General features: G+C 40.5%; 1 protein-coding gene across 2 annotated transcripts in view; it reads left to right on the forward strand.

The window, feature by feature from the left end:
* LOC125448191 (collagen alpha-1(II) chain) overlaps positions 1 to 15548 on the forward strand; it is an 83862-nt gene that overhangs the window by 15934 nt on the left and 52380 nt on the right. For both annotated transcript variants that reach the window (XM_048523297.2, XM_048523298.2), the window contains 11 exons: positions 1853 to 1930; positions 5445 to 5489; positions 5661 to 5714; positions 6199 to 6252; positions 6368 to 6421; positions 7240 to 7293; positions 7481 to 7534; positions 9730 to 9774; positions 10022 to 10075; positions 10844 to 10888; positions 11397 to 11450. In XM_048523297.2, coding sequence (XP_048379254.1) covers positions 1853 to 1930; positions 5445 to 5489; positions 5661 to 5714; positions 6199 to 6252; positions 6368 to 6421; positions 7240 to 7293; positions 7481 to 7534; positions 9730 to 9774; positions 10022 to 10075; positions 10844 to 10888; positions 11397 to 11450 — 591 coding nt within the window. The remainder of the gene's footprint in view (positions 1 to 1852; positions 1931 to 5444; positions 5490 to 5660; positions 5715 to 6198; positions 6253 to 6367; positions 6422 to 7239; positions 7294 to 7480; positions 7535 to 9729; positions 9775 to 10021; positions 10076 to 10843; positions 10889 to 11396; positions 11451 to 15548) is intronic.

Consider the following 15548-nt stretch of genomic DNA (forward strand, 5'->3'; position numbering starts at 1 on the left):
TTATTTTTCTTGTAAAGTGACTTAGATAAATTAGTTCTAGAAATAAGAATTACCTTAGCTTGTGACAGCCTTATGATGAGTCAGTAGAAGTTAGCTCATGGATTGTATGGGGTACAATTTCAAACATTTACAGATGACACAAAACCCAGAAGCATCGTGAACTGTGAGAAGGCTGTTTGCTTCAAGAGGAAAAGGTCAGGAAGGTGCAATGGTGTAAAGAAATTTAATGCAGAGAGGTGATTCATTGGGGTAGGAAGAATAAGGAGAAACAATCTGAAATGAAGATACAATTCGAATGTGGGTACAGTCACAACTGAGTGGAAGATGTGATCTTGTGTGGGAGCACTGGGCAATCTCCCAAAGTTGGTTGCCCACGAGCCATAGGGTCCAGAAGTGAGTACTAGCAGGGACAGGAAGGCAGTGGGATTCAGAGAACGCTACCACCCCACCTAGTCAAATTGCCTTTCCACCTCCGGGCTTTCCGTCAGCAAGTACAGCAGGGTCCACCTTTTGTGAGCAAAGCCCTCTGGACTACCTGGTGTGTGTTACAGCTTCAGAAAATCTGCTTGTAAAAATGAAAGGTTAAATGGAGCTCACAACATGCGCCAACACTCAGAGCAGTCACAGTCTCACAGTTTGCCTTCCATATTAATCTTGCTAGCTGCTAAAGTTAGTTTGCACGCTGGAGTAAGGGGAAAGGAAGAATTTGATAACTGCAACGATAAAATATCTTTGCATTTGTTACATTTGTTGCTTGAGCTCTATCAGTTCCACCTTAGGTCAGAGCTAAAGAGGCTTTAAATACAGTACCATAAAATTAATAGCAGTCAAGACTGACTGATTAGAGACAAGGCTTCAATGGTAAGGCAGAGCTCCTTGTAATTGCCATTTGTAATTCAACAGAACAAACAAACTTCAATAACAGCTGTTATTTGATCCCACATCAGTGGGACTGATACCTGCATCTATGCACTGACGACTTAAATAAAAGCCATAGAGATCTTGTAAAGAAAGATACCCTTTAGCTGAGAGGAGATTTGATGGATATGTTCAGAACAGTGAGGCGTCTGGATGGTATAGACACGGAGAAACTGTTTCCATTGGCAGAAGGACCGAGAAATAGAGGACACAAGTTTAAGATGACTGGCAAAAGCTTTTTCACACAGTGAGTGCTCAGGGTCTAGAGTACACTGCCTGAATGGAGGCGGCAGGTTCAACCAAGGCTTTCAAAAGAGTATTGAATGTAAGCTGAAGACTGAAAATTGACAGGGATGCAGGGGAAAGGGAATAGCTGAGATGGCATGGACATGATAGGCCAAATGGACTCCTTCACACCGAATTGAAGTAACAACCTCCTTTTGTTGTGCCCAACGACAGGCTTCAGTCTCCCTTTTCTATTTCCCAATTCCAATGGCGAGGTCGTCCATTGTTACCACCGAATGGGCTTGGCTCACTATGTAGGTATCTTTAATTTACTTGCTCAGGCATGTTATGACACACCTCTGGAGCAGGTGGGACTTGAACCCAGGCCTCCTGGCTCAGAGATAGGGACACCACCATTGTGCCACACAATGTGGACCCACATGAACCAACGCCAGTTCAGTAGGACTGTCAACTTCAACAGAAGGAGGACATTTGTTCCAACCATGTGGATTTGTAGCCAGGCCTCGCTAAAGTATGAAATACTAGCCTGTAACATCATACAGAGCTCCTGATAAGACACAGAGTGATGAAACTTTGTAATATTATGCATGCGGATGTAGGATTTTGTTCTTGCTGGTGTTTCCAGCAAAGATGAAGTATGTTTTGACAGTGAATCACGGTTATTTTAATCTTTGTTGTCCTCCCACAGAACTTCGCTTCTCAAATGGCACGAGGGTTTGATGAGAAAGCAGGAGGTGCTCAGATGGGTGTCATGCAAGGACCAATGGTAAGATAGGCTTTTATTTCCCAGCAATATTCTAGCATCTGATACCTTTGCAATGCAATGAACATGCTTTCATCAAACAACAGAAAACGTGATGTATTTAACGTTAGGTGTCTAAATCCTGCAATAAGTCTCTAAGGATATATTGTATGTCGTATCAAATTAATCCTAATGAAAACCCTCTGCAATTCCAAATTCTCTGAGTCCTTCACATATAGCTTTCATATATACTGTGAACACACACATCCTGCCATAGCTACTCCATCACACAACATCCTCATATCTACCCCTGTAAACATAGCCTTCACCATTTATCGGTACACATATGTTCAATAGGTGTATGGAACATACTGCCAGGGGTGGTGCTGGGGGAAAATATGATAGGGGTGTTTAGGGGCTTTTAGATAAGCACATGGACCTGTAAGGAACGGAGGGATATGGACCATGGGCAGGCAAAAGGGATTAGTTTCATTTGGCATCATGTTCGGTACATTGTAGTGGGCTGAAGGGCCTGTTCCTGTGCTGTACAGATCTATGTTCTATATCCCAAACAATTTATATCTATTTATAACCCCCTCAACCTACATATTTATTCAGACATAACCATCAATGATCTTCTGTATGTCGTCCTCACCCTTGAGTTTTGAGCTATTCTGTTCAGTTACTGTTGAGTAAACTGTAGCAGACTGTCCTTGAAACCTGCCTAATCCATGACTTTAACCCAATCAGATTCTATTGCTGTCAACCTTCTCACACAGTAGCAGCCCAATACCTTTCACTATGGTCACTTCTCATTGATAACCATATCATTTTTCTCCTCCAGTGCTGGTAAAGAATCCCTTTATCACTCCTCCCCGTTTAGCTCATACAATTCCCAAAAAATAGCAAGGAGATCAAGCATGGATCAAGAAACTCCACTTTTCATAACTGTATGTTGCTTTTAGCCACATCAAACACAAGGCTGTGGAGGTTTCTCATGATTGTGTGGCTTAACTGGGGATAAATGTAAAATAAAAAAATCAAGGCATTTCAAGCACAAATTAATGTGATGTGACTCAAAATTCCTCAGACTTTTATACTGATCTAATAGACATCATACTAGAAAATGCACCCTGCCACAAAACTAGGATGACAGTGATATCCCACTGGGATCACGGGATCAGCATACAACAATATCCCAAGGTGAACATGAACTATTGAATTTACCCTGTCGCCTTTGGAAGATTGATATGAATTAATTTTAAATCTACTTTCCCTGCTTCTGATATCAATCTTGATTCTAAAACATCTCTCCTTCTCATTATTCCTCATTCACTGCCATTTTCAGGACATGGCTCGCAATATTGGAGAGAGATAATGGGAGCTGCAGATGCTGGAGAATCCGAGATAACAAAGTGTGGAGCTGGATGAACACAGCAGGCCAAGCAGCATCTCAGGAGCACAAAAGCTTTTGTGCTCCTGAGATGCTGCTTGGCTTGCTGTGTTCATCCAGCTCCACACTTTGTTAACTCACAATATTGGGATGTTTTTGATTTGATCCTGTTCTCTGGCCTTTCAATTTCCCCAGTGGAGATTTGATTAAGTCCTTCACTGGAAATCCCCAGTCTAATCTTTTTACAGAATTAAGTAATTTCCTACAGACCACTGTCCCACATGTTTAGGATATAATCATTTTTAACCTACTTTTCCTTTTGATGTTTTATTTATATCATTTTGTTTGTTTTTAATGTGTGTGTTCTTTGCCTCTATGAATGCCTTTGGTGTTGCAACCAGAGTTGTTATTACAGCAGTTTTCTCTCTGTTTGCCCCTTTCGAGCACTTTGAATCAATCCCACAACAACCTTCTTAGTGTGCTGACCATTTTAAACCGTCAGTGTTCATTCTGAACAATGTTGTTGCTGACGGTTATAAGGTTTTTTTCTTGTTGCTTCTATAAGCTGCCTCAGGAATGTTTCCACAGACATTCCATTTCAAAGCTTTTATATCACAATCTAATATTTCCTAATTCTTATCATTTGCTCTGCTTTATCTTCAGGTTTTATTTTACATATTTGGAAGCTCCCTTTACATTTCTCTACAGTCTTTGATTCTAACATACTCTCCTGTCTTCCTGATCCTACTTTAACGTTCATACCATCAATGCCTACATGGTTTTTTACAACTTTCTACACAAACTCCAACAAGTAAAACTGTCCAGTTTTCACATCATCATGATCAGTCATCAGTGCATACAACTGAGTTATGTTTCAGTTGAATAATTTAACTTCCAGTTTCATGATAAAATTCCTGTCAGATAAACTAGGATAAATCTTTCAAGCTTTCATTTCAAGTTTTCAGCGCCCAACTAGGCACATCAACTAGGTGTCTTTTTTTCCCCCTTTCCCTATCTCATATTCCCTAAAACCCTTCCAGGGGAGCAGCTTGGAACTCATGTTCAAATTCTTAAGTGTTCTCACTGGAATTGAGAGACATTAATCTGTTAAATATGATGTGGATCATTCAAATCCCTCAAATATTTATCCGTTGAGTGGTCTATCACATCACATTCACACCTCCCACTTCCCAGGTTAGAAGCTGCATCTGTGTCCATCTTCAGAATTATTTGGAGAGGGCCAGTTCTGCTTCATTTGTTTTCACCTGCTGGAAAGAATATATTCCTCATCACCAGCAACCATTGTTGAAAGTAGACTGGATCAAGTAAAAGGGCTAGAATCATGGCTATCTAGACTGACACCTCTCTATCCCTCTTTATAATCAGCTGTACCACATTCCCTAGATACTCATTCAGAATTACCTCTACCAATATATATCTGCCTATGACTACCTGTAACCGCATTCCCTTCAGCACACATCCATCTAAAAATACTTAAATCCCTATACATACATGAAGCTTCATACAAACTTGTTCTTAAGTATGTGAACACGCACGTAGATCTTTCATCTCCCCATCCTGATGTTGCTCCTTGTTACTGAGTGAATCTAGATGACATTTTAGACAAGCAGTTCTATACATTGCTGAGGTGCAACCTCCATCCGGTACAATACAGTTAAATGAATCCATGACCACCAGAATAAAGCTTCCAATGATTCATGTTATCCCTGCAGACTGATGATTATCATCGTTTTGTGCTTTCAATTCTCGGCACCTTGTGCCACTTCACAAACCTTTCTGTTTCACTCTGGGCAGTTCATCACATAATAATATTTTGACTCTCACATCTGAATCACCTGTAAACTGTACCCCAGGTACACATGGAGTTCCTGCATCTGTGCACGTGTGACCTTATATTGTACAATGAACAGAACTAACTCCAGATCTATGCATGAGTAGCATCATACATCATACATATTGAACCTCTGAACCAACTTATAACTAGCATCATGCCTATGAGTATCTCACCTCCAAATCAATATACAATCACCCATCCCAAACTACTGCCTTGGTCTGCATAATAAATTATGTGTTGATAATTACAAGCACATACCACCACTAACTGGTTCTCTTTTCAATTTCTAGGGCCCCATGGGACCCAGAGGACCCCCAGGACCCACAGGTGCTCCCGTAAGTATTGATTCCTTAACCTTCCTTATTGTAGTCCATATTTAAGGACAAATGTGAAGAGTATAGCACAGGACTGCTTGAAGAGAGTTACATATAAGATAAAAGAACATCCTGTAGGTGTGGGGTACTTTCTGCTGAGAGTTATCAATAATTGCTTTGTTCTCTTGACAGGGTCCTCAAGGGTTCCAAGGATCTCCTGGAGAACCTGGTGAATCTGGTGCTGCTGTAAGTACCTAGCAGAGCATGACGAAACCCATCTCACCTGAAACTCTTCATTAAAGCCCAGTAGTAATACTCTCCAACCTGTTTCACTAACACAGTTAAAATTGGATCCTAACAAGGAATCTGTGATCCTCAACTCCAGGTTATATAGAAAGGATAACGACCCAGTATATTCCTGTGTAGGTTTGACAATGATAGTGCAGTAATATTTAAGGAGCTATTTGAAAAGAAGCTAGGGGATTAGTATTGAAGTAGTGACAGCAGTTAGGAATGAACAATCGATAATGCCTGAATGGGTATGATGGGGGAAGTTATATTTGCTATCCCTTTCTGTGGCTGTTCACTGAGCTTGGGGGTCACCACTCACCAGAGTGTTTGACAGCCTTTATTTGGGCAAAGGTAAGGGAGATGGTAATATCCCTTCCTGGTTCTAGGCTCAGTGGCCCTTTGTGATTCTCTGTTATAAACAAGCATTTCTCTGTTGCAGGGTCCCATGGGTCCTCGAGGTCCTCCTGGACCTGCTGGTAAACCTGGTTCTGATGTAAGTTCTCTATAGTCACTGACAACATTTTAATTGTCATGTTTCTAAATTGGATTTAGATGATGCTGCATGGTAGCACAGGTAGAACTAACAGGTGTTTGTGTCTATCCCACAGGGCGAGGCTGGAAAACCCGGAAAAGCTGGTGAACGTGGACCCCCAGGTCCACAGGTACAGTAATGTCCCAATTGAAGTAACACAATTATCTTTGTGTTAAACATTCCAAACTGAAATAGGCATTACACTGGCTCAGAAGCTTGCTTGCCTATATAGTCAGTATTTTACTCTCAAAGTACAATACAATGAATAAGTATGCTTAAAAGAAAACAAGAAAGAGGAATGATACACAAAGACAGAAAGACATGACATTCTGTTGAGCTACAGCCAATCCAATCCTGTAGATTAGAAACTAGCAAGTAACTTCCATTTTCTAAAGAAGATTTTCAAATGGGTCTAATTCCATAATTAACACAGTAGAATGAGCTGAGTCAGCTTTCTAAAACCACTCTCCCATGATCCAGACAAAGATTTCTATTCCACTCCTGGTGTCTATCTCGCAAGCTAAGGCCTTCACAATAATTACAAATCACTGTTGCAATATTTACACTATGACCAATATTATAGCATGCACACAAATAGTCTGTCAGCAGCTCCAGAACAGTTTTTACATGAAAGCATCTTTAACGACAAGCCAGTACATGTTGTATCACACGAAACGCCCAGCAATCAGTACAGGCCTGAGCAATTTTGTCATGGCAAATCAGTACATGTCGAACATTTTGCTGTAAAAAATTTGTATTATTTTATGGCATAAATGTAGATTAATTTCTTTCTCACTGTACAAAATAAAAAAGAAAGCTGCATCTTGGTCCTGTGCTGGAGTGAAAGAAGCATTCAGTGCCTTTATAAAATAGAATAGCTGTCCTGATAATCGATAATAATTTTGTCCAATTTACACCTCAGTTACCTTTTCTCCTTTATTTTCCCAGGGTGCTCGTGGTTTCCCAGGAACCCCAGGTCTTCCAGGTGTCAAAGGTCACAGGGTCAGTATTCAGATATTAGACTAGTTTGGAAATCTGAGGCTAAAATGTGACACATTAAGCTGTTGTTAACAAATGTTCAATAATAAATAGCAAAGCCCATACGTCAGGGCTATATGCTTTACTGCATAGGTTTAATTAAATAAAAGTGATTTTAATCTTATTCATTGTTTTGCTTTTTACTCCACAGGGTTACCCAGGCCTTGACGGTGCTAAAGGTGAAGCTGGTGCTGTAGGTGCAAAGGTACAGAAAATAATTTAGTATTTCATCGGTGTGTAACTGTACAGTCAAACCCAGGACTTTAGAAACTTTGGTCTATTGGGAGCCCTCAGTGAACAGATGTACCCAAGTTTGGGATGTCTAGAAATGTACCAGGTTGGAAAAAGAGTGTGGAGAAATATTTGAGCTTGGGCTAAGCGTATCTCGAGATTTTGCAGTCTATGTGTGAAAAATAAATCAGTCTGGGATGTTAATATGTTGAAATATCTCAATCAGAGATAAACCTGTCATGCTTTAGTCTGGGATAGACCTGTGCTAAAATGTCTGTGAGAGATGTTCCTCTATTGAAACATTAAGTCTAAATTAGTCTGGCCCATATTTAAAGCTGTGTTTAAACTTGACACTGGCAAATAACATGGGTTTGAATTTTCTTCCTCGAAGCTCCTTGCATTCGAATAATCCTGCAGCAGTGCATTAGAGGAAATGATAGTCAGGTATTCTGCTGAATTTGCACCTCCAAGGAGGCATCTGAACTTCTCTTTGCCCCCCCGCACTCACTCCTGAAAAATGGATGTGGGATGGCTTCACTACTACAAATGACAGTGAGGAGGTGAGGCTGAGGACCTTCAAGGGTTTCAGTTCTCACCCATTGTTAATGCACCTGGGATTATGGAAATTGTAACAGAACAGGAGGAGCCTGTTTATTATAGTACAGGAAGGGACTATACCTTGAAGACAGCCAAATGACTTCATGACACTTTCAAATAAGTCTTCGGCCTACTCTCTGTGCAATTAGTCTGTTAGCAAGCAGCCAGACTGCTGGTTAGTCAGTCAATGTAAAATCAATGTAACCCAACATGTAAACCCAGATGATATTTGGAAGCCTGAGATTTTATATAATTTACATCGCTGTTAATAAACTTCCAGATATCTGTTTCAATAAGAACCTGATGTTGTTGTATGTTCTGTGGGCTAACATATAGAAAACACAATCACATTAGAGGCAAGAGGACTCTGTCTGAGTAGGAGGGCAAGGATGTATATTTGCTCACCCTCATAAAGCATACCATTCTGCAGTCACCCCCCCGTGTTGAGTTAGCTATCAGAAGAGCTTACTCAGAACAATCTATCAGTGAACCTTGCTGCACATTATAGACCTCCTGCTCTCTTCAGCAATGGACTCCATATTCTTTGTGCAGTGCCATAACATTTTCCTCCTGGATTTCCAGAAGGGCTGAAGTAATTTTAGCACTTCAGAGTGTTTCAGAATAACAAACTGATTCAGTTTACGACATGGGGCTCGGTTCTTGCATAAATCTTGTTGATTTAATCTATAGCCCCAAGTCAAAGCTAAAGATCATTGTTTAAAATTGGCATATTTTTGGAATTTGTCAAACAGAAAATAAATTCCCTTTCAATGGATTCATTGCAAGAGAATAAGGCTGAGCAGGCATTGGGCTAAGGAGTATTCACAGCTATCTCAGATAAAGTACAAAACACCCAAGATGAGGTTTTGAAGGTCTTTCGAGGCAGATACTACACCTTGACCTTTAAGGTCAATACATAATGATAAGCTTAACATATGCTGGTGGTGGTGGCATCCCAGGTAACAACAGGCAAGGGATTCAGAACAAAAAAGTAGATGAGAAAGCTTTTTTCTTTTATTTATGCACGGAATGAGGGCTTCGCTGGCCAGGCAGCATTTATTGCCCATCCCTAATTGCCCAGAGGGCAGTTAAAAGCCAACCACATTGCTGTGGGTCTGGAGTCACATGTAGGCCAGACTTCCTTCCCTAAAGGACATTAGTGAACCAGATGGGTTTTTCTGACATTCAAAACTTAGCATCATAATTCCAGATATTTTATTGAATTCACATTCCACCCTCTGCCACGGCAGGATTCGAACTTGGGTCGAAAATTACCTGGGTATCTAGATTAAGAGTCCAGCAATGGCACCAGTAGGCCATTGCCTCCCCAGGGGCAGTCCTGTCTGTAATAGTTGTTACAGGGGTTTGTTGGGGGACGGGAGGGGTAGTTTCACATTGACATGGCAGTTGGGAAGAAGTCAGAAATCACAAAGGAAGCAGCTGAAAGTGTTAAAGTTAAATTTGATAACGGAGGGATTATCATTAATGACTGTTGCTGACCTTTCTGTTGTTTGGCTGCTGTGTGGTCACTGACCATTCTCTAAATGGTAACCTCCTGCTCTCTCCAAACAGGGTGAAGCAGGTGCTGCTGGAGAGAATGGAGCTCCTGGTCCTATGGTGAGTATGAATCTCCCATATAACTCCCAGTATTTGTTCTCATAAAGCTACAAGCAGACAACTTTCATTTCTTATTGTTATGATTATGGATGGAATGCAATTGTATTGATTCAAAATTCCTATGTACATTATCATGTTGAAACATTTTATATGTTGCATCAAAGTGAAAACAGCATCTGTTGTTATGATAATCAGCACAATCATTTTATTTGTAAAACTCAGAGGGTCTGCTATCTTTACTTTGCAGGGTCCACGTGGTCTGCCTGGTGAGAGAGGTCGTCCTGGTGCTCCTGGTTCAGCTGTAAGTAAAGCAGCAACCTTCAAACTATTTTAATATAAACAGCAAGTACCAACACCCAAAGTGCACAGCAATCTCACAGCTGATATCATCCAGTAGGTGGCCTTCATTTCACATTCACAGAGAATCTCAGATTTAAATCAACTTCAAAACTTTGGGCTGAGTCTTATGTTTTCTTGACTAAGTCCAAATTGCCTGGAGTTTTCTGGAAGGTTTCTCAGCGCAAGGCTTTGTGAGAATTTCGCCATGCCACGCCCATAAATGATGGAGCGAGATGCTCCCAACACTGAGGTGGGCCTCGTTCATCTTCTCAGCTGATTAGGCCTCACACCTCGCCGTAGCTGGTGTTGCTTAGACCCCTTTAAGAATCCTCCCCATGTCTTAAAAGCAGGATAGTTGAAGTTTAAATGGGCCAAAAAAAGACAAGGAAGTGGAAATGAGACAAGAGGTCTTTGAGAGAGGTGCAATGGGATGGATAGGAAGGGGGTGTCAAATGGGATTTGAGAGAAAGGTCTTTCAGAGAGCTAGCATAGGAATGATGGTCTGAATAGGCATCCTTCAGTGCTCTACAATTCGATGTAAACGTAGAATACAGTTGATGATCTCTTTCCTCATCGCTGCTGATACACATTCTTACCTCATTTATTGCACAATTACACAGTCACATTTTGTGCTTATTTTACGTCTAATTTGTTCTTCAAAGTAATCAGACAATGCTATTTTGCTTGAAAACTGGGATGTCACGCTGATACTTACCTGTTTATTTTGCAGGGTGCCCGTGGTAATGATGGTCTGCCTGGCCCAGCCGGTCCTCCAGTAAGTATCTCTGGTTAAATATAGGTTTTCCACATATTACCAGGTGTGGAAGTCCTGTCTGTTTCAACCAAAAAAGTACATCTCCTCTTTTGTACTCACTGGCCACTTCATTCAAATTATAATCTGCTCAGTTCTCACCATATTCACTTATTTTGCAAAGACAAGATTTAGCACTGTTAAATCAAATTGTTCAGTTAAATGTTAATTTTGCTCATTGCATTATAGTCTAAAATATTTATTAATGCGTTATTCAGCTCAGAAAATAAGGTATTGTGGTTCAAAATGCTGAGATTAAAACAAAGATTTTTAACATGTTCTCCTCAGATTTTTGCTGATGGGAATACTATACTCCACTGGCACTTGCCTTTTGGCTTGTAGAAGATAAAAATATTTTCTCTCTATTGTTTCTTAACATGGGCTGATTCTTTTCAGATGTTGGCTTTAGTCTCAACTCCTCAGTGTTGATTAAATCTCTGCCATGTCTTTTCTTCCCCCCCACCCCTACCAGGGTCCTGTCGGTCCTGCTGGCGCTCCCGGTTTCCCAGGTGCTCCAGGTTCGAAGGTGAGTCAAGGCTGCAGGTGATAATCGCTAAAGCTAACACCCTGAATGAGCAGCAGTGTGGTGACATTCCTCCCCGAGTCCGCTCTGAATCTGAAGAGACGTAGAGGCCCCTCTTTCCCCTCACCCACACTCTCCTGTGAAGTCCAGAAGAGAGAGAGAAAGAAAGAAAGACAGACTTGGCAGGGAAACAAGCAGGGCAGGAATCCCAGCTTCCGAAAGCCACAAGCTGATTAAATAAAGCAAGCCTTTGAGTGTGGAGTTCACTGAGAAATGTACACAGAGAATTTGAGGCCACAGGCAACATTTTTTCATCACTCCATGTGAAGTGTAGCAGGGACACAGGGCAAGAAATAGAGAGTACTGACTGGTATTTATTCATATTTCACCTGCAGGATAAGCATTTACGCTGCCTAACTAGACCTAGCTCATTGCTTGAACCCCTGTGCAGCTTGAAGAACATACTCTGACAGCCTTTCAAAATGTTATTATTCTGAACAAATGATTAAACAGTCAACTTTGAAAACAAAAAGGTGAATTATTTTGCTAGATAGCCTGGCCATTATCCTTTTAACCTGGTTCAGGCGATGTGCGGACAGGCCTGCAAGGGCCTGTACCCCAATATTATCTCGCAGTTTGTGTTTTGTTTAGCTCAGGCATTATCCCTGTCCTTGCCATTTTTAGTTCAGCCTTGTCTCTTTAATTAAAAAGACATCTTCTGATGTCTTAAATGAAACAGAAATTATTTAAAATGTCATTCAATCTGAATAGAAATGCATTTTATGCCCAAAGCTTAAAATAACATCTTCTACTTATATCGCATCTTTAAAGTAATCAAATGTTCCAAAGTATTTGATAGGATATAAAGCAAACAGAATACCAAGTTACCTAAGAGATATTTGGTTAAATGAATGGTAAAATGTGGGAGAACAGCCTGGAGTGTGTTGAAATAGTTGAGTCAAGAAGGAACAAGGGCATAAATGGGAGTTTCAGTGTCGGATTAGCTGAGACAGGGACAAAGTCGGGAGATATTTGGGAGGTAGCTGGGACTTAGTGGTTGTGTAAATATATGGTTGGAAACTCATAGCAAGGTCAGATATGACTCCAAGGTTGCAAACTTGAAACTTGTGCAAAACTCAAAATAAAGTTTAAAAAAAGTTGCTTCTGATTTTTGAGGCCCAAGTCAGATTAAAGTGGTATACTGATGATGAACAGACGATTTGATTGGATAGTTAACTTTTTTTATGTAAGGAAGAATAAAAAGTGTCTTAATTTTGGCTTAAAGCTCCTTATTCTTAGTGTATTCTTCAGAGGGACTGACAGTTTTCCAGAAGGTCAAATAGTGTTATGGCAAGCTGGACAATGTGAAACCAAGGCCAGAAAATGGAAGCAGCTAGCTCCCCCTGACATAAAGAATAAAACTGAAAAGGAAACCTTATCTCCCTTTCTCTCTCTCTTCCCCACCCCCGCTCCCCCACCTTACATTGTAGCATAGTTAAAAAGCTGCCTCTGTGCATTCTGTCACATGTCTCTGCATGACATGCTTGGTGCTGTCGGACGGATAAGAATTTATGTGTTATTAAAAGAAGATATCAGACAAGAGACAAAAACAGACAAGTGAGGGGAAATTGAAAAATAGAGGAAGTGCACCAAACCCACAGATAAAAACTGAGCAGAAAAGAAAAATGCTACGGCATAAAATGAGCCTGAATTTAAATATCTGTAAGAGCCATTGTTTCAAGGTAATTATTAAAATTGGTCCCATTTCTCATTTCAGTGGTACTGTCAGACTAACTTTGCCAATTTTACCACAGTGACCACATTCCAACATCACTTTCTGGCGATCCAAAAGTCCCAAATATAACATCGCTTACAAGCCAGGCCCATTGCTGCTTTGATTTCAGCACTCACTTAACAACTGGGTTCAAAGTTTGCTATCATATTAGTAGATTTTTCTGTTTTAATAGCTAACATCTTGTGCCTTCCAACCCCATTCAATGATTCATCACATTGTGATTGTTAGCCAATGTTCCTCCTTCAAGTAATAATAATGATAAAATTAGTTTACCCACTTGTTCATCTCACTGTTAATTTTTTATAAGACATTTTGTAATTAACTCAGCCACATTAGGGGCGTTTAAACAGTCCTTGGATAAGCATATGGATAATGATGGGATAGTGTAGGAGGATGGGCTTAGATTAGTTCACAGGTCGGCGCAACATCAAGGGCCAAAGGGCCTGTTCTGCGCTGCATTGTTCTATGGTCTATGTTTTATTGCTAGGACAGACTGGCACTACACTTCAAAAGTGCTTCTGATGGTGTGACAGGCTGCTGTATAAATGCAAACACTTTTATTTTAAACTTCCTGTTTTGAGAATCTGGCTTATGCTGTATTTATTGCCTGGCCCCTAGTTGCTCTGAGGGCATTCAGAGTTAATTCTGGTGGGGAACTGGAGTCACAAGTAGGCCAGTCCAGGCAGGCTCCATTCCCTGAAGGAGATTAGTGAATCAATTGGATTGTGGTGACAATCTAGCAGTTTTGTGGTCATTGTTTTCTGATGCCAGCCCACTGATTATCCAAGATATTTTTAATTCCAGTTTGCCAAAGTGGAATTTGAGCTGATGATCTTTGAGTCAGTTATCCTTTAACATAACCTGAATAGCTTTTTCGAAAACTGTTTTGCATACATTTGGGATAAACTCAGACTCACCTTTTGCCTATGGCTCAGAAGTACACTTCCAACACAATCAGCTGTGACCTTCGATCTGAATTCAGAAGTTAAGCTGGAAAATTCCTTTTTGTACATACTTCATAGTAAATGATCCAGAAACGTAGTGCAGATTAAAGATGAGAGCTGGCCCAATAAACCAGGCTGTGTCTGAACATTCTTCATTTCAATTCAATATTCTCATGCTGCCCAAGAGCAAATTTGATCCAAGAATATATTTGGTTCAATACTCCTGCTTAAATATAACTAATAAGAGAGCCAGAAATGTCTTGAATTGCTGCTTTGTTCAGACTTGATGCAAGTGTTTGCGTTTTTTTCCTTGAAGCTTGGCTAATGTATCTCTCTGCTCTATAAGTTGCAAGCTATACCCCATCTGGATCACTGTGAGTCATTCTTAGCACATAGAATCATATCACATGATCACTTAGTACACAGTATTGACCCTGAAAAGGTGCAAAGGCCATCATAAAGATAATTTGGAGTATCGGAAATTTACCTTGTAGGAAGGAAAGGCTACGGAAATTGGAATTTATAGGGGACAGATAATTAACTGGACGATAGCCAATTTCAGATCTGTCTCAGGTAAAATGGAACCAAAAGGCGGGTAGGCAAAACTGTAACTGAACAATGACCTGCCTCTATAGACAAGATAGATCAGGCGCAGTCAAGGTATATTTCCACAAGTGGGAAAGGTGGGGCAACGAGAGCTAGAAATGCCTGGGTGACAAACATAGTAGAGGGTATAATGAAGTAGAAAAAAGATGCCAATGACAAAAGTCAATTTGGCAACAAAAGTGCAAATCAGTAGAAAGTTCAATGGGAAGAGAAATGAGTATGTAAAGAGACTGACGGTCAACATAAAAGGAAATCTAAAAGATTTAATAGGCATATAAATGTAAAAGGGCTAGTAAAGGAGGGGATGGAGTCAATTAACATCTACATATGGAGATAGAAGTCAGAGCTAAGGTTCTAAATGAGAACTTTGCAGACACAGGATGAGTAAAAAGTTGATAAACAGGAGCTATTCGGAAAGCTGACTGAACTTAACATGAATAAATCACCAGGGCTGGATGGGATGCATCCAAGGATAGTGAGAGGAGTAAGGGTAGAAATTGCTGAGACACTGGCTATAACCTTCCAATCCAGCTCAGACTCAGGGTAGTGCCAGAAGGCTGGAGAATTGCAAATGTTATACCCTTGTTCAATAGGAAAGGTAGAAAGATAAACCCAGGAACAGGAATCCCAAAAGTTTAACCTCAGAGGTGGGAAAGCTCTTTGAAATAACAGTCCAGGGCAAAATTAACGTGTGTGGATTCATTGATTTGTTAAAAAAAATTATGTTCACCAAACTTGAGTGACTTTTTGATGAGG

This window comes from Stegostoma tigrinum, chromosome X (genome assembly GCF_030684315.1).
Source record: "Stegostoma tigrinum isolate sSteTig4 chromosome X, sSteTig4.hap1, whole genome shotgun sequence".
Classification (NCBI taxonomy): domain Eukaryota; kingdom Metazoa; phylum Chordata; class Chondrichthyes; order Orectolobiformes; family Stegostomatidae; genus Stegostoma; species Stegostoma tigrinum.